The sequence below is a fragment of the Rhodamnia argentea genome, chromosome 9 (assembly GCF_020921035.1).
Source record: "Rhodamnia argentea isolate NSW1041297 chromosome 9, ASM2092103v1, whole genome shotgun sequence".
NCBI classification, from domain to species: Eukaryota; Viridiplantae; Streptophyta; class Magnoliopsida; order Myrtales; family Myrtaceae; genus Rhodamnia; species Rhodamnia argentea.
Window position 1 is genome coordinate 4554404 of NC_063158.1, and position 19668 is coordinate 4574071.

A 19668-nucleotide genomic window follows, 5' to 3' on the forward strand; every position below is an offset into this window, starting at 1 on the left:
ACCTGAGGCTGCTTCAGGAGGCGCGAAATTTCGGTTCTTTTCGCGTCGAAGCTAATATGGTTTCGAGTTCGCTAAAATGCCGGATGCCAACTCGGCACCCCAATATATTGTGTAACAAGACACTCATAAAACCATACGTGCCAGAAATAGTATAGAGGAAATCCCGTCATTCTCAACTCTCGAGCTGCAAGCTCGCTCTCTCTCGCAACAAAAAATGACATTCATAGTGACAGCTCGAGAATCAGACTGAAGGAAGGAATTTTCCTCTGTACGTTTGATTTGTCCGTGATATGCAGGTACATCAACATGTAAAACATACAAGGTACTTACATAAGTTGTAACCCAAAATGAGTGGAAACGCCTGCGATCACTTGAAAATAGAGAGCAACTCCGAGGATGACTCCTGAAAACGGCTTGCCTGGTATAGCATGAGCAACTTTCCCCCTTCTATAGACGCTCACAGGCGAAATTCGTGTGTTCTAGCATAGGTCCAATCCTAACCAGCTTAGGTATGACCACATTGTTCCGAACAGAACAAACAACTGGATTTTCCCACTGCAGAAGTGAGCCGACCAGGTTTGCCCTTACTGTCAAAGGGAAGATACGAGGCCACCTCTCACTCTCGTACGATTTTAGTGCGCTTTCAACTGACCCATTCCCAGAATTAATCGCGTTTGCGAGTTTTCTAGACAGAACAACTGCATCCTCCAGTGCACAGCACGCGCCTTGCCCAAGATTTGGTGTCATTGGGTGCCACGCATCCCCTACCAGAACAACACTACCAGATGAAGCAGAAGGGCTTACCATAGGCCACAACCACCGATCAACCAGCGGAGTCCTAATGATTGTGTCCCTTGGAGTACGATCGATGATGTTCAATAGCTCTGAAGGCCAGTTTCGAACTAGTTCTCGTGATTGATTCTTCAATATGGATGGATCAGTGATCTTCGGACCTGTAATAAGACATGCTCATTCATTTCTAATTCTTCCGTTCACTTATCAGTACATAGAGAGATGCATTCCAGGGGAGCCTACTCTATTATGCTAGCTCTTAGGATAAGCAGGACTTGTGCCAAACTATACATGGAAATCTTAAAGAAAGTGATGGAGCCAACATTTTAAGCTCGATTTTACATGTCTAGCTACTTGAACGCGATTAGGAGCGAGATTAACCTGGAGAAGGGCTGTTGAAGCAGACAAACCAGTAAACTTTAGTTGGAGATATAGGGACATATCCGGCACGCAACCCTCTACCGTAGGTGTAAGTCACCCGTGGTTCACATGGTTGACCATCAGGATAAAATCCTAGTCCACGGAAAGCACAATAGCCAACATACTTAGGCTCGGAGAAGCCCAGCCATTTAGCTACTGGAGATCGAACACCATCACAACCAATCACAATCTGTTGATTGACAGGAAAGTGACTAAGGTCATAGGCCATTTATTAACCATACGAAAGCTGGAACATGTTAGAAAGAAAAAATGCAATGCCCTTTATCGAGATTAATGTTTTTGTCCCAGATCCTAAAATTTGCATTCCTACGATGTTTCAGTGAATAGCTCAAATGAAAGGGTAAGCATATTGACCTTTGCAGATAGACGAGTCCCATCCACAAGTTCCAACAGAGTTTCTCCATTTTCACTTCTGCCAATCTTTGCTAGCTTTGATGAAAACCGGATAGCCTCAGGTGGTAGCTGATCAGCAAAAGTCCCCAAAAGTATGCTCCTCTCCACTGCACGGACCTCTTGGCTACGCGACGTTGATTCATGCAAAAGTACCCAGAGTTGGTCGATAAAATACCATACATCAATTGAAGAGAAAACATGAAGTTCTTGAATTTCTCTTAGCTGCCGTACCTGTCATCCTCATCCTTGAACCTAAATGAACGCAGCTCCCTCCCATCTTCTGATTTTACTACCATCCTGCACAGCTGGTACAATGAATAAGGTTAGAAAAGAATAAGAATCATCAGCAGCCATTTTTTTAGATGAATTCTAAATTCCAATAATCAACAGCGGTTCCCTGAAAGTTGTTCAGACTTACAAACATCTCTGTATGAAGGTCACTGGACAAACTTGAGCATAAATAGCTTCCGTCATCGACCTTACTAGGAGAACAATATGCTGGGTTTATTGAGAAGACCCAACAATACAAAATCCCAATATCGCGTGCTTGACTTAATTATCTAGTATCCAACTTAACTTAACCCCAAGTTTATCAATTTGGTGAAAAAATTCATGAATGGTCTGGAAGTTCCTGCCCCGGTGAGCTCAGTACCAGACTCCAACACAAGTACTATGTACACCAAGCGTGCTGTATCGGAAGGGGCAACAACCCGGAAAACCGAACTTGAACATCTGGTAATCGAAGAACTGATATATCAACAATCAACCACAAGGTTATCCACATAACACACGCACAGCAATGTGTAGGCAGTTTATAATTTTTACCAAACACCAGGACAACAGCGCTTGTAGCTTGGTTAAAGAAAACATACCCTTGGATTTCCAGAAATTGAGTCCGGAGTTCACTCCCAACCCCAATCGCATCCAGTACTCGCCACCCATTCTTGAACAGAGTGAGTGAGGTCCCGCCAGTCCTGAGCGACTCCGCCTGCTCAAGCACCAGGGACTTGACTCCAAGCCTGCGCGTATTCCAAATTCAGACGTCAGCGACCTCACCCAATCTCACAATACGCAACGTCGTCAGCACTAGATGAATCCGATCAACAGAAAACCAAGCGCGCCGAAAGCCCAAAGCCTAACGACAACAAAATCGACGTAACTGAGATGGAATGAGTAGTAATTTGAATGACCTGTGAAGCGACAGCGAGGTGGCGAGACCCGCGATGCCAGCTCCGACGATGACGATGTCCTCCTTCAAAACCTCGGCCTCAGCCTTCACGGAGAGCGCGCGAGGAAGTTCGTTTCTGTTCCCGCTGCGAAGTAGAAACAAGCGCCGGATCCGCCGAGACGCGTAGGTTCGCAATGAACAGGAAGAAGAAGAAGAAGAAGTGGCCGATGCGACGGAGCTCGAGCTCGAGCTCCAGCGAAGAAGGCATGGAGAGACTGAGGCCATGGAGGTTCAATTGGTGCTTGTAACGAGCGATTCCTAGGGAGTAACCATGGAGTTTGGAGACGTGCGCTTCGTGCGTGTACTCGAGCGAGCGAGCAAGCGAGAGGGATGGCATAGGTGGCGATTCGTCGGCCATGGAAGCAACGAGTGGTGGGAAGTTGATCCGATTGATTTCGCGGGAAGATACAGTGCCGTACGGAGGAGGACCATTTGGGCCTTGACCCAGAATGCCAATTGGGCCCGTGCCCGAACCCAGGCAAGCCATCTTGATTCTCCAACCGGCCTGGTCAATTTTGCAAAGGGAAATTTTTGCTGCAATAGCGCCCCGCAACATTGTAAAATTACATATTGACCCCACGGACATCAGCATTCAGCAGTCGGCACCATTGAGTTGTGAAAATTGAAGTTTGGAGCATAACTCGTAACTTTTCAAAGTTTGCCTTCGCTGGTGATTACGAAATAGTCCTAAAATTCAAGAGAGTAATATGTAATTTTGTACTTGTCTAACTAACTTATAAACTCATTTATAACCTATTTATGATCGACCTGGCAATCATATCATGTCTAAACAGATTTATTGCCATTGAATAACTCATATAATAACTTAGCCCATCATATACGCGTTGAAAACGTTGCAGCGGGATGGAAATAAGAGGGGTCCTGAGCAATAGAATTCGGTACTTGTTGGCAGGTGAGGTCATAAATTGCACGGTGAGACCTATGCCTGTCCAATTGGACCAAATTGGCCCCTGCAGCTCATGACACCCCAAGGTCAACCCGTTGACCGTACGGTGCAATAATCAGCAGGGCCCCATCTGCATCAACGGACAACGCTGCAAATTGAAAATTTTCTCAACTGCCGGCCCTCATTTCCCAGTTGGAACGCGCAATGGCATTTATTTTTTTTCAGCGAATCTTGCTCAGACCACACCCATGATGTCTACTGCCCTCTTTAGCTTTAAGACTAGATTCTACCCACTTCCGACCCAACACTGTCTCAAAATGGTCTCTGTCCTGTCTCAATTTTAGTTTGGTTTTTAGTCTATGCCAGGTGAAACGAGAGTGTAGGAACTGGGAAGTTAGCTTTACCTTCTCCACAGAGCAACTCTGGTTGATACTGCCTTAAAAATTCCTCGCGTCTTGATCACAGACCCATGAATTATTCGGTTCATCGTGAACGACTCAGTTCGGGTATATTGATACCGGTTCATTGGAATTTCCCTCACGAGGCAAGCGTCCACGACGCAGTTGGCTTGCCGATACGACGGAGCTGAAGAAAGGTTTTCGGGGGGTGCCTTCGATACTTCGTTTGAGAATCGTCGCTCTGCTTTGATGTTGCCACATGCTTAACTAATAATCATTGGCAAAGAAGACAGCCTGATGAGTACGTAGTTAGTATTTCTTGATTCTTGAAATTGTAATTAGGTGGAGAACACAATGACAGATACGTAGTTATACCAAAACTGCAGTCTCCAATAGGCAAAATATTGGGGGTCAGATGCTACACTTGGGAAAAAGTTCAATACTTTACCCAATCCCCAGACAAACTCCTTGGCTGAAAATGGGCCAATCCGCACTTGATTTCCCAAAATTATCCTTCATCTCTACCAATGTCCTAGGCTGCTAGCTCTAGCGTCTGATTCCGGTATGCATTCCAGTAGTGCCGTATCGTTTCTCTTGCCATGTATCGTCGTCGACTCACAGCACGGGTCTCTTTTGTGATCCATGGAATGGTGAGGATCTACGTTGATTGAAACTGGCAAAGTGTTCGTCTTGTGGTACATCCTTTTCACTGGACTTAACATCTCATCCTTACAGTGAAAAGTCGGTGCCGGAGGCTCCACAGACATCCGACCTTTCGCCGGATTTTCTCGCCTCGGAAAGGGAGGAGAAACTTGTGCGATAGGAAAATAGAAGGAGTAGCTCCAATTTGATGACCAAATCATGTAGAAGATAAGGTTCATTTCCCATTTGTAAAATCTCCTTTTAAGTACTGTTAGGTGTAGCAGCATACCAATCCCCCCTTCCAGGATGCAAACAGTCATAACCCACTGCTCTTCCAAAGCCAATCCTCACTCAACAGCCAACACCTCAATCAATGACCATGTCCAAGGACCCAGGAGTTGACAAAGGGCAAGCAATCTCTTTTAATACTTTCTCAGATGAACTGTTTTCCAGAACATGTTCAATAATGTCTGTGACTATAAATAGCCCACGGAAACCACTAGGAACTGTCCCAACAGCCAACGATGATGACAACTACTGATGGCACAACCACCGGGTCTTCCGGAGTCGACTATGAGGCCATCCAGACTGTCACCGCCTTCACGGTGACTGAGCCGCGCCTGACCCAGCCCGTCTCGGCCGCTGACCCTGCCGGCACCTGGATTTTCCAGAAATGCTTCAACGTGGTTCTGTACTACAGAACGATGGTGGAGGGCGACACCGGCTGGGCCTTCTCCGGGTGGGTCAAGGACTCGCTGGGGAGAGCTTTCACCGAGCGGCCACTCCTCTGTGGGCGGCTCCGGAGAGGCGAGGGTGGCTGCGGAGGAGAGCTGGAGATCGTGTCAAACGACAGCGGTGCCAGGCTCATCGAGGCTAGGATTGGCGTGACTCTGGATGAGTTCCTCGGCTCTGAGAGGAGGGCAGATGGTGAGGCTGAGCTAGTGCATTGGAAGGACATCGACATGCAAGATCCTCAGTTCTGCCCACTCTTTTACATCCAGGTAAAATTGAGTAGTCCTAGACTGCTTCGGTCTCCTAAACTCATCCTAGACACGAATCATGGTCACCTGGGTCTCGTGTAAGTATCCGATTTTGCTGTCCTAGGACACTTCAATCAGTGGAGGAGGACAGGAGAGTTTATTAGAACTACCTTAGCAGATGAAGGTTGTGATCTTTCTCCCACCCTCATTCTGTTTGTGGTTTTCTTTTCCAGGTGACAAACTTTCAGTGTGGTGGGTATTCAATTGGGATAAGCTGTAGCCTGTTGTTGGCAGACCCAATCTCTATAATTAGTTTCATCAGCAGATGGGCCACCATCCATAATGATCTGAATCTGATTCCTGGAGACAGTGCACCCAAGAAACCCATCTTCTATCTCTCGAACATCAAACGTCCTGACTCACCATTAACCTTTCTCACCCCTAGTCCTTGCCCAAAGACCGTCCAGACATTGGTCTTCAAAGTCAATGCCGTTGGCGCGAAGCCCGGCGGGGAACTGAGCAAGGCGGTCACGCTGCTGTGCACCGAGGAGGCGGAGAAGAAGCTGAAGAACAAGCTGGGGTCGAAATTCGCCTTGCTGGTGAAAGAAGAATCGGGAAATGTTAAGGCAGAGAGCGTTGAGAAAGGTGGAGCTGTTCAGGTCGAGACCGAGATGGTCACAAGTGAAGTAAGTTTGGAGAGTTTGGGCTTGAGCGGTGTGGCGTTCAGGAGAGGAAACGAGCCTGCTCTGGTCTCACATTGGGTTGCATCGGGTGATGGCTTCGTGATGGTGGCGCAGTGCGGCGGCGACGACGACGGCATGTTGGGATTTAATGTCTTCGTCACAATTCCTAGAGCGTGATTACATTTATCATAAGTTGCACCTATTTGCCATTTTGGCTTCTATATTGATTATCTAACATATTGTCTAGTTTCTTTCCTTCTTGAGTTCGATGATCGCCTGTTCTTTTTCTGCTTAAAATTCAATGATCGCTTAAATGAATCAAGATCCTACATTTTCCGCGTAAAAAGTCAACCTCGAGCGCGAGCTCATTCACGCTTCAAATCAGATGCTCTCGCTGGTTCGTGAGCCGAAACTTTCAATGCCTTTTAGGATTCACAATATATAATCGAACGAAATAACTCGTCTCGAGCTTGTCGATCATCTGTAAAGCTCCTATGTTCGTGGAGCCTGAGCAAGAGTCCACTCCTCCTTTATTCAAACCCTGACACCCTCAAGCAGCTGTTTCTTGCTCTTTTGCTCTTTCCGCAACGATTGGTCCGGAGGTTTATCGGACAAACCAACCGAGTTTGACAAAGAAGCCTTATTAGCTGGAAACGAACCGAGTCGACTAATTACTTCGCGACCCGCCATTAGTTCGCACGTTGGGGTGAATGAATGGCCACTGAGAAGAGATAGCTTCTCGCAACGAGGCTCCCAAGAGTGAAGCTTGTCAGGAAACGGAAAAACTAGTGGATTACAGCTGCTCTTTATCGTGTCTTGTTCACGTGGGAGTGACAAGTAGGGTCAACCTCAGTTCATATCAGAGACACCCATGAGATCTGGCTCTTCTCTGCGAAGCCTCCTTTTACTTCATGATCAACCCCAAGGGTGCTGCTGTCTGAAGAAACGTCTGCATATGTTTCCTGAATGCTCTGATATTCGTTCCAGCTGGCTTAAGCCTGATCGAGCTCATAAAACAATGAGAAAACAACCAAGTTTTGTTTCTTTATAGGCTAATCCTAATACCATTTAGTGCACACCAAGGAGCATGGGTAGTTGGTTAAAAAAAAAAAAAAGAATAATGACACAAATGATCATTGAACTTTGGCCTAATGAGTAATACCGTCTATGAAATTTTAATTTATTTAACGTGATTCCTGAACTTTTGACTCATGTTAAATTTAGTTCTTGGACTATGTGAAAATATCCAATGTTGTCCATGAAATTGAATCTATGGAAGGATTACACTAGATGTGTAATGACGTCGAATGTTGGACTAAAGTTCGGAGATCGCATTAAACAAATTAAAAATTTAGGGATAACGTTGCATATTGAGCCAAAGTTCGGGGAATATTGATATAATTATCCCTAAAAAAATCTTGGGTTAAAATTGGGCAAAAGTACGTAATGAGTGTCAATAGTTGTATACGGCGTTCCCTTTAGTGCCAATTTGTTTGAAAAACAATTAATCCAATGCCAACTCCGGTGAGCATCACCGGAAAACATATGTGGCGTCTACATGGCTCATCGGAGCATCCTAGTTAGCAAAAAAAAAAAAATCAATAAAAAAATCCACTTAATATTAAAAAAAGTAAAAATAAACTAAAAAGCTAAAAATAAGCTACAAAATTTTTTTAAAAAAAAAATCTAATGTTGCAGCTGCAGGCCCGAGTGCCTAGCGAGGCCTCACCTGGGGTCGATGAGGCCCCGCCATGGCTGGTAGAGGCCTCGCAGGCCCTTGGCGATGTGAGCCCTTGTTGCTGCAAAGGCAAGATTTTTTTATTTTTTATTTTGAATTTATTTTTTGTTTACTTTTAATTTAAAAAAAATTGACTTTATTTTTAGGTCCACATAGCATCTATGTGGATTGAACTTCAAAAGAAAAATTGCCACGTGAATACCATGTGGACAAACTTTTTTTAAAAAAATTCCACATAACAAGAAGAAATTAATAAAAAAAAATGCCACGTGTCTTGTTTGATCGGAATTAGCACTTAAGTAATCATTTTTTGTCGGAATTGATATTTAATTGATCATTTTTTCTTCGATTTGGCACTTAAGTGATCCAAAAAAAAATATTGGCACTAAAATAGGTACCGTATATAAATATTGACACTCCTGCTGTACTTTTGCCTTTAAAATTGGCTAAGTGGTCGAGGCATGTATGGGCTTTGGATTAGCCGCACCAGGACGTTGGCAAAACAATGCTCATCGGAGCAACAGAACGCGATCTTATTTGGGCTTAACTCACTCACCGACCCAAGCCACCAAAAGGGCCCAATCATCGTCTAGGCTGAGAAGACGCTGTGTCTGCGAGCAGACACCTCTCTCATCCGACTGCGAAGTCCTCGTTTTGATGTTTGGTTAGCAACGGACTTCTTAGGTGAGAAACCATCGTCAAGAACACGAAAGACCCAGCTTCATCATCGTCTTCTAGAACCGGTTTATCCCCTAATTCATTCTCTAGTTACGAATTCTGCATCTCGTTGCTGCTTCAGCACAAGGAAAGAAAGCTTTGCACCCACTTCTTCAGCTCACGGAAAGGAGCAGAAAGGGATTCGAAGAGAGAGAGAGAGAGAGAGAGAGAGAGAGGTTGAAGGAAAGAAAGGTATATCCGCGAGCAGAGAGAGAGAGAGATTGTTCTTTGGCTTCTGAAGAGGCGTTAAAGTCAGAGAGTGGCTTGTTGAAGAATGGAGAACAATGTCAGCAACAGTAAAAGTATAAGTAGCAGTGGCAATAACATAGCTTTGAGCCATCAGAAGAAGCCCTTTCAGGGTATACGGGTACAGAATCCCTTTACTTTCAAAGTGGGTCAAGTATTCACTGGCTTCGGCATTGGTTGTGGTCTTGGTATCGGCGTTGGTCGCCCTATAAATCTGGGTACATTCTCTCTCCATCTCTATAAACTATTTCATGAATTTAAAATCATGGATTTCAGAGGAATTTTCAAGTCCAATGGTGCCAAGAAGCAATGTACTTTTTCTGCTTGAAGAGTTATATTTGTGTGTGTGCGTTTGATTTTGAGTTTTTGAGTTGCTAAGCTGTAAGGTTAGTAAGCATTGCATTTTTTGAATGAAATTTCCTGAATAATTACTGCGATATGTTGGGGATGTCTACCAGGTGCAATACCAGTGGTGAACCAAGTTATGAGTGCCACCAGTGGTGCAACTTATGCATTATCTGGTGTCACAAGGCATATCAACGACGGGGTGAGTCGAATTGCAGTTATTCTACTTCCTTAATGTAACTTGAAGTCTTTGCGATATTTGGTCTCTTGTTCATTGATTTTCAGCTGAGGAAACTTGGAGCGAAAAATGTCGAAGCTGGTATTGGATGCGGAGTAGGCTTTGGCCATGGATTTGGCGTTGGTATGTCATTGTTCGTGATCCTAGAGGAAAAATTAACTTCTTTGTATTCCATGAATACATGTCTTGAAATTTGAGTTCACTTTGGTTGCATTATGAGATCCATTTGCCTTGAAAAAAGGACAAGTGTTATGCAGTCTATGTGACAGTTTCTAATGCATTTGGTAATGCCTAAAATTGTCTCAAAATGGTAGATGTAAGATGCGACATGGTTGTTGCAACTTGAAGTCAATGGTATGCAAATGTTTGTGTCAATTCTATTTCTTGCAAGCATCTCGGAGGGGGGATGAATGTGGGAGACTATATTGTAGAGGGATTCTTCAATCTTCAAGTGCCTGTATTGGCATACAGAAAGAAAGCCCTGCCTTTAAATTTGCATAGATGATTAAAAGCTAAAAAGCTGACTGTCTGTAAGCATTAGGAAAGAGTAGTCATTCCCAGAGTATGTTTCAATATCCGAATTAACAGAAGAAAAATGTCATGATGGGATCACATATTATGGATTTTGCTGATCAGCTGACTGTTTCAGAAAGTATGGGTGTGGTGCTCTCTTATATTAAGCCAGAATATTGTTGGCAGTGATTGCCTCTAAGAGAGATCGTGGATGTTTTATTTTTACTTGTAACTACATGAAAATTATCATATTTGGTAAATGCGGATGTATTTTAAAAAAAGTTGGGGCTTTTTTTAAGTAGATGGTTTTTCAATATAGTGGCAGTCTTTTGATTCTCTAGCAATATATGTTTTGTTTTGCTGTATAATCCAAATACCTCTATTTCTTCTATAGATTTATTCTGGAAACTAACCATCAATATTGTTTCCTCTCTCTCACACACACTGTGTAAGCTCACAGTTTACACTGCCCTGCCCTCTGTATTTCAATACTGAACAATGCATGCTTACTTCAACAGGACTTGCACTGAAGCCTGGAGTGATGAATCAGATACAATTTAGTGTACTAGTATGTATTAACTTCTTGATGTCTTCTGTGTTTTTTGTCATGTTGACTTCAGTCAGTCATCTGAATGCCAACTCTGAATTTGGCAGCAACTCATGACAAAGGTGATGACAAAATTTGGGATGGCTCCCAATATATCCATTGGGCAGGGAGCCTTTCCAGCTTCTCTTCAAGCGGGCTTGAACATGACAAACATGCCCTCAAATGCAAACCAAATAGGAAATCCTATGCAGCTTACTCCCAAGTTATCTGGGAGCATATCACCAGGACTCCCAGAAATGGGAACTACGGGCTTGGGTTCTTCACATGAAAGTTTTTCAGCCACGACCTTTCCAGAGGACCCGTCCATTACCAGTCAAACAGAGAAGGTTATAAACAACTTCTTGCAAAATCCTGTTCTGAAGCAAGAGGACAGCAAATTAAATGATCTGGTATGTGGTGGATTTAGAACATCACAAACTTCATATTCCTCGTAAGAATTTGTCTGGTAATTCTAATATTGAGAGATTTTGATAGTTTTATTTTGCCTTCTATTTATCATGCCTCATTCTTAACTCCTTTTGCTTTTTTCCTATTTTGGTTCAGCTATTTTCTGATTGCATGAATTGCTAGTCAGAACAAAATTGTCAAGTTATATGTTGGAATGATGTCCTGTTTCTTGTGTTGATTTAGTTGATAAGGGGCAATGGAACCGTTGCTATGGCTAACTGTAATTGCTGCAGTAATTTTCTTGGCTGCTGGTAGGTTTTTGTTTTCTTCATATGGGTGGGACTGCTGTTAAGTTCATTTCATTGTGGCAGTTGAATTCAATATGCGGTAACACTGTTTCATCTGTCTGCAATGTTAACTTCAGAGGATAAGATCACTCAGGAACAAACAATCTTCAGAGTGAAATCGTTTATGTTTTCTGGTTTCTTATTGAAGAAAATCGTTAGGGTGGAAGAATATCCTGAAGAGATTTGTATTATATGCATCTGCACTATAATATTTTGGATCTGGAATCATAGATGGAACTGTGTTTGGGAACCACGCAACCTTTGACGACATTATCCTTTAGTTCTTGAGCAACCACAAACATAGTTGAGGATAAGAGCACAAGTTTCTCCCGGTGATTTCTAACTAACTTAATTGCTGCATCCCTTTTAGAAGATTGCTGATTGTTATCATTATTCAAATAAGGAAAACAATCCGGTGCAAGTAGTTTCAAGGCCGAGAATCTTGTTTCACTTGAACTGCTATTTACGAACCGTAGCATCACTTCGTTTTTCATTAAATACTGGTTGGGGTATCTGCCATATGTCAGCGAGAGATATGTTTTCCCTTATCTTTTCATGGATGCAGCTGACTCAGTAGGCAAAAGCTTGTTGCTGTCATGATGCTTTTATCTTGGACAATTTCTTTGCCAAGAGTTTTCATGCTTTACTGTGGCATATGACTTAGTTCATGTGATTTTGCATTTATAGGTAGGACGCTTGCGGTCAGAGAATAACTTGCTTCAAACGGTAACTTTTACCAATATTTGCACCCTGTGTGCATTGGTTTATGTGGGGTGTCTGAGTTTGCATCTGTCCTTCTCGGGAGATCTTAAAGTTGACTTGCTTACTGCATTCGAGAAACCTGGTCATCCCCAAAAAATTTCCGTATCTTTGGTTAAGAGACCATGGGTTCTTAAAAATAGTCTTTAGAGGTGTTTGGCCTCCACAGTCAGCACATTTCGCATTGATATCTGTACCACTTAGCTGCTTATCTTCAATGGGGTGCAAGTTAACACGTCATCTGTTTGGCTGATTGGTGGCCCATTCATTTAGTTCAATTTCTCTATTTATTTAGGTATTAAAGCATCAGCAAGTCATCGAGGAGCTCATGGAGGAGAATGAAAAGCTGCGCCAGATACTGGTCGAAGACTTAAAAGTATCTCCGAGCAAGATAAAAGGCACGTTCTCTAGTAGAAGTAATTCTCCATGCGACGATTGTTTTGAGTGTCGAAGGAAACAAAGAAGAAACTAAAATGAAATACAATAATTTCCTGTGCAATTATCAAAAGTACTACATTAAACATCATGCTTGACCAGAGAAGCTGCTGCCTTTTTTCTTGTCTTGAGCTTACCCTGTTGAGTTGCCTCTGAAACTTAAAAGGAGCATGATCATCGTGGGCGATCTGTTAGAGCAACAGGCAGCTGACTAAAGTTGGGGTTTCCTCACAATTTTATTTTAAATTAGGAAGCAATAAGTGCGCCACAGCTTGGAGGAGTAATTAACACAGATTTTTGGATGTGCATAAGCATTCTATCTTGAGAGATAAACTGTGTGTTTATTATCGGACTTGCTTTTTGAGAAAGGAAAGAAAGATTGATTTGATTTGAGGAGGAATGTTCTCTTGTCTTCGCAGTCTTATGTTACTCCTTTAGCGCATACATGCTTACTATTTTCTCCTCTTGATTGGAGTGCAAGAATGAAAATTAGTATATCTAGAACTCATGCAAAGAAAAATTGCCACTTTTCCGAACCTCGTCCAAATAAGTTGGGGAGGATGTCGGCTTTGAGCATGAAACATAGGGAGGTCTAGCTACTCCAACTTGGGGTATTAACCAGGTCATATTGGCAACTGTAATCTTGCACTTCGGAAAGTGTGAAATCTCAATAGTCGCGCCAGGGTAGTTAAGTATCTCCTAAGTATGGATGCACCACTGTGAAATTATGGAAGTCTGCCTCTATTTGCCACAGCCATGTGTTTTGGTTTCAATGTGCGCTCTGTGGTTTAGCAATAGTAGCTGCACTAGCTCGAAAAGCCTTCTGAGAGTGCCCAGTTTATATGCAGCAAATGAAAGTCAATCAAGCTATTGTATCCTCCAAACGACCTTGAATAATGGCCAAAAGGCCTGAGGAAGATGATTTGCATGCCTGACAAAGGCCTTCTTTTTTTTTCTGGATTTTGTGTCGACGTGAGTGCTTTTCTGATCTGATCTGTGCGTAACAGTTCGCGTCTATTGATGATAGAGTCAAATCAAGTGTATAGAAAATATTGCTTCCACGTTCTTATACTTGGATTCAATATCGCTCTCTCTGTTTCTTCGAGCGTGAGTTGCTTGGTTCATTGAGATGAGTTTGATCTAATATTTCTCCATTTAAGTGCTAATATGTACATTGCCTGCGATTGCATCGGTGAAACATTGAGCTAAAGAACTCTAGGTAAAGGTTATGGAAAGGCTGCTTCAGTATCATGTTCTTTAGGGAAAGAATGCAAAGTTGAAAGAAAAAGGCATGATCCTCACTCATTTTACTTTCTAGATGGAATCCAATGCTCACACTTGGCTTTTTTTCCTGTGGAAACATTAACCCCTTTATATTATCCTAAGAATCTGATTTCCTTTCTCCTTCCAGAACAGGAGAGATTCTCTATGACTTGGCTTAATTTTTCTCTACAGTATGTGAAGCTTTTTGGATCACTTCTACTCTTCTGCACTAGATTACTACCACAATCCGCAACTCACTGCACAATGCTATCCTCTCTAACCTGAAATGGAACCTGAGATGATTTGGTTGCGATGGTGGCGTTGTGCCTGCTATGTTACTTGGCAACAACACACACGTACCGGGTTCTTAGCGCGTAAATTTCCCTATCTGTGTGAACTTGCGGACTTTCCAGCACCATCCGTTGCCCGAATCTTAGTAATTTCTCGTGGAACAGATGTAAAACTTAGGAAATGTACGCTAACCTCCAACTTCCTTTCCTCCCACCTCTCTCTCAAACACACGCACGCATAGACTGGTACAAAATGTGGGGTTGACGCGCCATGTGAACATCACTTTCCTACGATCATTGCTCCTCTGTCATAAAGCTATGGCTCAGCCCCACCATCGCCAATTGCCAACCAATCTTGCCCACTAGAACTCTCAGGAAAGCCACATTCCTCCCATAATATCTCTCCCACAGTCCCACTTCACATCCCCCCAAAATAATAATAATAATACAGGACAATAGTGTACCCTCCACATTTTCCCATTGCCAAAAGGAACCCAGGTTCTTTCTTCCTCATAATTCTACCTACAACAGCTTGCACCACCTAACTTTATGTTCATTCCCCACCACAACCAAGTATCTCCCCCATCCTTCCTTCTCCATCTACCCTCCCAAAAAGCCATCTAGGTTTAGGAAAATCTAATTGGGGTGTTTTCTCGAGTGGGTTCTTCAGACATGTTTTGACTAATAAAAGGATATCATTAGAGTTTTTCTTTGCCAAAAAAAGCAGAGCATAACTTGGAGTACTCCAAGCTACAAAGCTTGGACCTTTGCATGATCCATAACAGAAGGTAACCCAAAAAGAGTTGTATGGCTTAGAGTATTAGCAAAAATTGACGATAACATAAGAAGCAAGATAGGCCAATGTAGCTTTTTAAAGATGAGCAAGTTGAGCTTGGACAGTAACAGCTTTGGATGAATGACCCATCTGTCTGTTTTGTGCTACTAGTTCAGGAGAAAGAAGAAAATGCTAAGATGGGTCTTACCAGGAGTGAAACACAAACCAGACAACATCCATCTTATTCAGCTACACTGTCATAATGCTACAAAGTGCTGTAAGCCTGTAACATCTCTCGAGAATCCTCACAAATCTTCACCTATATATGATAGGTAGGTACCCCAAGAATCGGAGAAGTTAAACAAGGGAAGGAACAAAAACCATGACTAAATATGAAAAAGATGAAGAAGAGGACAAACAAAGGACAAAAGAATTACGGTGAAACGAAATCTTATTCTACACCAAATTCAAACAAATGGACCCTGTGTAATAACTATTTAGAGCAGTAATGCAACTGCTGCAGATAGAACCATCAAAGCCAAGCTATTCCCATGAGCAAAAGCAATATTGCCTGGCGTGGAGGCCACCGGTGCCATGGAGGGGCTCTTTCCTGGAGGCGAGGGAGGAGAGGGCGGTGTCGAAGGTTCCATCATGGGTGGAGGTGAGCTCATGGCAGGGCCGGGGCTCGTCGTAGGGGTGGAAGCCGGAGGAGACATCATCGGCGGAGGTGACGAGACAGGGGTGGCTGCAGGGGCCGGGGTCATGGTGGTCGGTGGAGGCGACGAGACAGGGGTGGCCGTGGGGGGCGGGGTCATGGTGGTCGGCGGCGGAGCCATCACGGTGGTGGGAGGGGTGGCAATGGAGGAGGGTGGCATTGTCATGGGGGTGGTTGAAGGGGTCGGGGAAGGAGCTTGAGCAAGTGCTGATGGGGCTAGAAGAGAGGACACGAGGAGGATTGAGCAAAGCATGACACTGTGGAGGGCCATGCTTGTGCTTGTGGGAAGTGAACTGGTTTGGCAAGGTGGGAAATAATAGGGGTGAGGTTGCTATATAGAGCCCGAGGGCAAACAATGGCTGGAAGGGCTGTGACTTTAGATAGTTTTACCCTGGAGTGTATGGACATTGCATGCAATCTGTGGAGCCACTAACCAAGCAAAAAGTGACATTTCATCTCTCTTTTTTTTTTTATGAATTTATTTTGAGTTCAGTTCATAAATTAATTGCATCACTCTTGTTCCAACTCCATAATTAAGGAAAGTTACCCGATCAGTCCTAAACTCATTGTAGGGCTGCCAATTCAATTGTAAATTTGTCAATTTAGCCAATATAGTCTTAAAGCTTTGTGCGATACAGTCTTTCCAGTCAATTGCTGCCGAAAACGTGGGACGGCCGGAGATGATTGAATGCTCACGTAAGACCACAATCGCATAACCCCGGGAATTCAGGGATTAATCCGCAGTTTTTGTCTTTAACTATGTTAGTGTAATAAAGGTGTGAGGTGTGTGTTGTGTTGTGGCAAAGTATGGTCTCAACCAAGTGGCATGAAACCTTCATGCACCCCTTTTATGCCAGAGAAGCATTGATTTTGACGGAATTAAGGTTGTCCGATTCAATGTTGTGGTGGAGATTGGCTTTCATTTGTCCCCCTTGACCCGTTTTAATCAATCTCTTCAAGTCAAGTCTTCTTCTTCTTCTTTTACTTTCTTTTGTTACCCTCACACGAGCCAATTGAGCAATAATGGCCGTAAGCTCTTTGCAGCACAAAAATTGAAAAAAAAAAAATTTGCTTGTTCACGCCCTTGTTCCTTTGTTCTACTAGAATGTTTATCAACACGTGGAATTGCGACCTTTTACACGAGAATCGCAGTGTGAATTGCAGAAAGCCGAAGGATCAATCTAGATTAGCAGTTCTAGTTCTTAAATGTATGTACTTAGTAAAAATCTCGGAGAATTCGGAGGTAGGACAACCGTGGTTAGATCAGACTTTAGCTCCGTATGTTTCGCGAAAAATAACTTTCAAGAAAATATTTTCGGGATTTTGTGACGTTCGTTCACAGAAAATGTAAGAAAAACATTTTCCGTTTTTGAAAAGATGAAGTCGTTTTTCCTCCTCTTCCGTCCTCCATAGACTCCTTTACGGTCTTTTCTTTTTACTTTTGTTTCTTTTCTTCGGTTTTTTTTTTCTTTTTTTGCCTCCTTTCCTTCCGTCTTCTTCCTCCGCTTGCCGCGGGTCTTGTCGACGACAGACATCCCGGCAACCGGCCATGACGTGGACCGGCCATGGACGTGGGCCGGCGTGATAGTAGTGTCCAAGTTCTTGCTTTTCGATTTACGGGATCGGCGGCCAATAGCAAGATAGATCAACGTAGCGGATGCAGACAGGACCCGCAAAGACGCCATTTGATGTTTCAGCAGGATGCAGACGCATCGCGTTCTTGAGAGCCGCTCTTTTCCCTGGCTCCTCGGATAGCCCATCATCATTGAAAAGCATGGAACAAGACAAAGGAAAAGAATGCGAAGAAATCAACATTTTTAGCTGTTGTCCACTGTGATCACCGCACGTTGCGCATGGACGAATACGAATCCTCACGACTGCAGGAACCCCGAGTCTCAGGGCACAAACCGACAGCCATTCGTAGGGAAGAAGGCAATTCTTGGATTGATTGAGAGGCAAAATTATAAATAAAAAAAAATCCTAAAATTATTACAATTACATCAGTTCAGTTCTAAATTTATTTATTTTTTCAACGACCGGCCAGAGGAGGAAGAAAAGAAAAAAAAAGAAAGCAAAAATATGATAAAATATAAAAAAATAAAAGAATTATAAAAAATTATTAGAAATTGGTTATGTCAGCAATTTCCAGTCAAAATTTGTGTGAAGAATTGAATTGGCACAAATACAAAAAGTTTGAGACTGAATTGATAAAAAAAAATTAGGATTGAATTGATGTAATTACAAAAGGTTTAAGATTTTTTTTTTTTGGTATTTTTCAATTCATTGATAAGGCGACTCTTTCGTCGTTTTCACAAGGTTGAATCGGTTATAGTGAAATCTATGTTGGGCTCTACCCAAAAAAGGGCTCGGACTTGGTCGCTCGTATGCCGCACCGTGATTCTCCATGTCGATATTCGACTCGGCCCCACCCTCGGAAACATGTCGACCCCGTAATGTCCATCAAAGCATTTAAAAGCTCACAGTTAATGAGAAGTAAACTGGATAGGCTCGCGTGGGACGAGATGGACCTCCGCCGTGAAGATGTAAGCTTTCCCGCGTGATTTCTAAATACTCGCTCGTCTTCCCTAACGATACTGAGCAAAAGCATTTGATCGTACTTCGAAAGTTTAAGTTGTCCAGTCAATCTGCATTAACTTGTGTAAATGAAAGTCACAATGTGTTTATCGAAATCACGGAAAAATAAGTAACTTGTTAAGCTCCTAATCAAAAACACTAATGATTAAACATTAACGCTGCGCTTGGTTGTTCGGATTTTTAGTGAGGATATGGCTAGATAGATAGGATAAGAAATCCAGGGATTTTGTCATATTCTACTTATTGTTTAGTGAATTGCGGATTTAAAGTCGGATAACCAGAGACAATACGCAGTTGAGATGTAACTCTATTTTACTTAAATATCATGATGCTTTAGAAATTGTTCGGTGATGAGTTCTGATGAGTGAGCTATTATTGAGAAGAAGTTTGTGCCATTTGAATGAGAGCAGAATAGCGACGGAGCAGACCACATAGAATCGAGGGTCTTGATTTAGAGTCGAATCCTTTGGAATGGCCTGCTAACCTTGTTTATTATCTTGTCGAGTGAGTAGACAAGTGCTGAACAATCTAATTCGCCCTCTTTTTATAAATTGAAGATGCATGCATGCAAGTTATCCAAAAGAGCTACCTTCAAAGTTGATCAATCTCGAGTTCTTCATAACATATCAAAACCCTTTTCAAATGTCAAAAATGTTCAAGGGGTTAAAGAGTAAGGGAAGTGATCTCATATCACGCAAAACAATCGATTAAAGAATAAGATCGTGGAAATACACGGCTTTGCGGTCAAAGACCTAGCATGGCACCACCGAAGAAGCGGCCTCTCACTAGAAAGGTTGCACGGCGCAATAGAGAGGCAACTCAATGGGAAGGAGAGGCGGTGATTGTGGGAAAAACCCCATTTTCCTCATATATTTTCTCTTAAGAAATCATATCCTGATTTATCTCACCCTTCTCTGAGGAAATTTTTATCCAAATTATATCCCTTTTGTCCTATCTTGGACAACTACCAAATATAGGATATGACATAAGATATCTTATTCTAACTTATATCATGACGATCAAACACAGCCTAAAGAGTAAACTTATGGACGTGAATGATAGGTGAACCGCCCGATGAGCCCTTCTAGGCCTGGTCGCCCCCGGCCGGCAAAATAGACGTGCATGGCAAACAATTCCCTTCTTGGAGACAATCCGTCCCTTCGGCCCTCTCAAATTGCCTTCAATTTTTTATGGAGAACGTTTAAAATTCTTGTCGTCATGGTCAGGCATGGAC

The 19668-nt window shown here is 42.9% G+C and overlaps 4 protein-coding genes across 16 annotated transcripts; 3 read left to right on the top strand and 1 right to left on the bottom strand.

Moving 5' to 3' along the window:
* Positions 1-241: 241 nt before the first annotated feature.
* On the bottom strand, positions 242-3234 carry LOC115736985 (monooxygenase 2). 2 transcript variants are annotated; one of them, XM_030668917.2, is made up of 6 exons: positions 2817-3234; positions 2499-2645; positions 1858-1923; positions 1588-1750; positions 1174-1402; positions 242-953 (listed from the first exon to the last, which is right to left on the bottom strand). In XM_030668917.2, exons 1-6 carry the CDS (start codon positions 3077-3079, stop codon positions 448-450), a joined length of 1374 nt encoding a protein of 457 aa, XP_030524777.1. In that variant the 5' UTR covers positions 3080-3234; the 3' UTR covers positions 242-447. The 2 variants fall into 2 exon arrangements, with proteins under 2 accessions (XP_030524777.1, XP_030524778.1); XM_030668918.2 differs by lacking the exon at positions 2817-3234 and having other exon boundaries at positions 1858-1931; positions 2499-2637.
* A 1765-nt stretch (positions 3235-4999) lies between these two features.
* On the top strand, positions 5000-6782 carry LOC115736986. Its single transcript, XM_030668919.2, has 2 exons — positions 5000-5802; positions 6015-6782. Exons 1-2 carry the CDS (start codon positions 5326-5328, stop codon positions 6639-6641), a joined length of 1104 nt encoding a protein of 367 aa, XP_030524779.1. The 5' UTR covers positions 5000-5325; the 3' UTR covers positions 6642-6782.
* Positions 6783-8715: 1933 nt separating this feature from the next.
* Positions 8716-13050, top strand: LOC115736988. Of its 12 annotated transcripts, none has more exons than XM_030668927.2 (8): positions 8718-9383; positions 9624-9712; positions 9796-9871; positions 10780-10829; positions 10916-11257; positions 12006-12111; positions 12290-12328; positions 12657-12877. In XM_030668927.2, exons 1-7 carry the CDS (start codon positions 9194-9196, stop codon positions 12313-12315), a joined length of 879 nt encoding a protein of 292 aa, XP_030524787.1. In that variant the 5' UTR covers positions 8718-9193; the 3' UTR covers positions 12316-12328; positions 12657-12877. The 12 variants fall into 12 exon arrangements, 10 of the variants coding, with proteins under 10 accessions (XP_048141286.1, XP_030524787.1, XP_048141288.1 ...); XM_048285331.1 differs by lacking the exon at positions 12006-12111 and adding an exon at positions 11571-11642 and having other exon boundaries at positions 8719-9383; positions 10916-11261; XR_007199720.1 differs by lacking the exon at positions 12006-12111 and adding an exon at positions 11426-11566 and having other exon boundaries at positions 8721-9383; positions 12657-12756.
* Positions 13051-15530: 2480 nt separating this feature from the next.
* LOC125316592 (FAM10 family protein At4g22670-like) lies at positions 15531-16059 on the top strand. Its single transcript, XM_048285334.1, has 2 exons — positions 15531-15867; positions 15916-16059. The coding sequence occupies exons 1-2, from the start codon at positions 15719-15721 to the stop codon at positions 16037-16039; spliced, it is 273 nt and encodes a 90-aa protein (XP_048141291.1). The 5' UTR covers positions 15531-15718; the 3' UTR covers positions 16040-16059.
* Positions 16060-19668: the final 3609 nt, after the last annotated feature.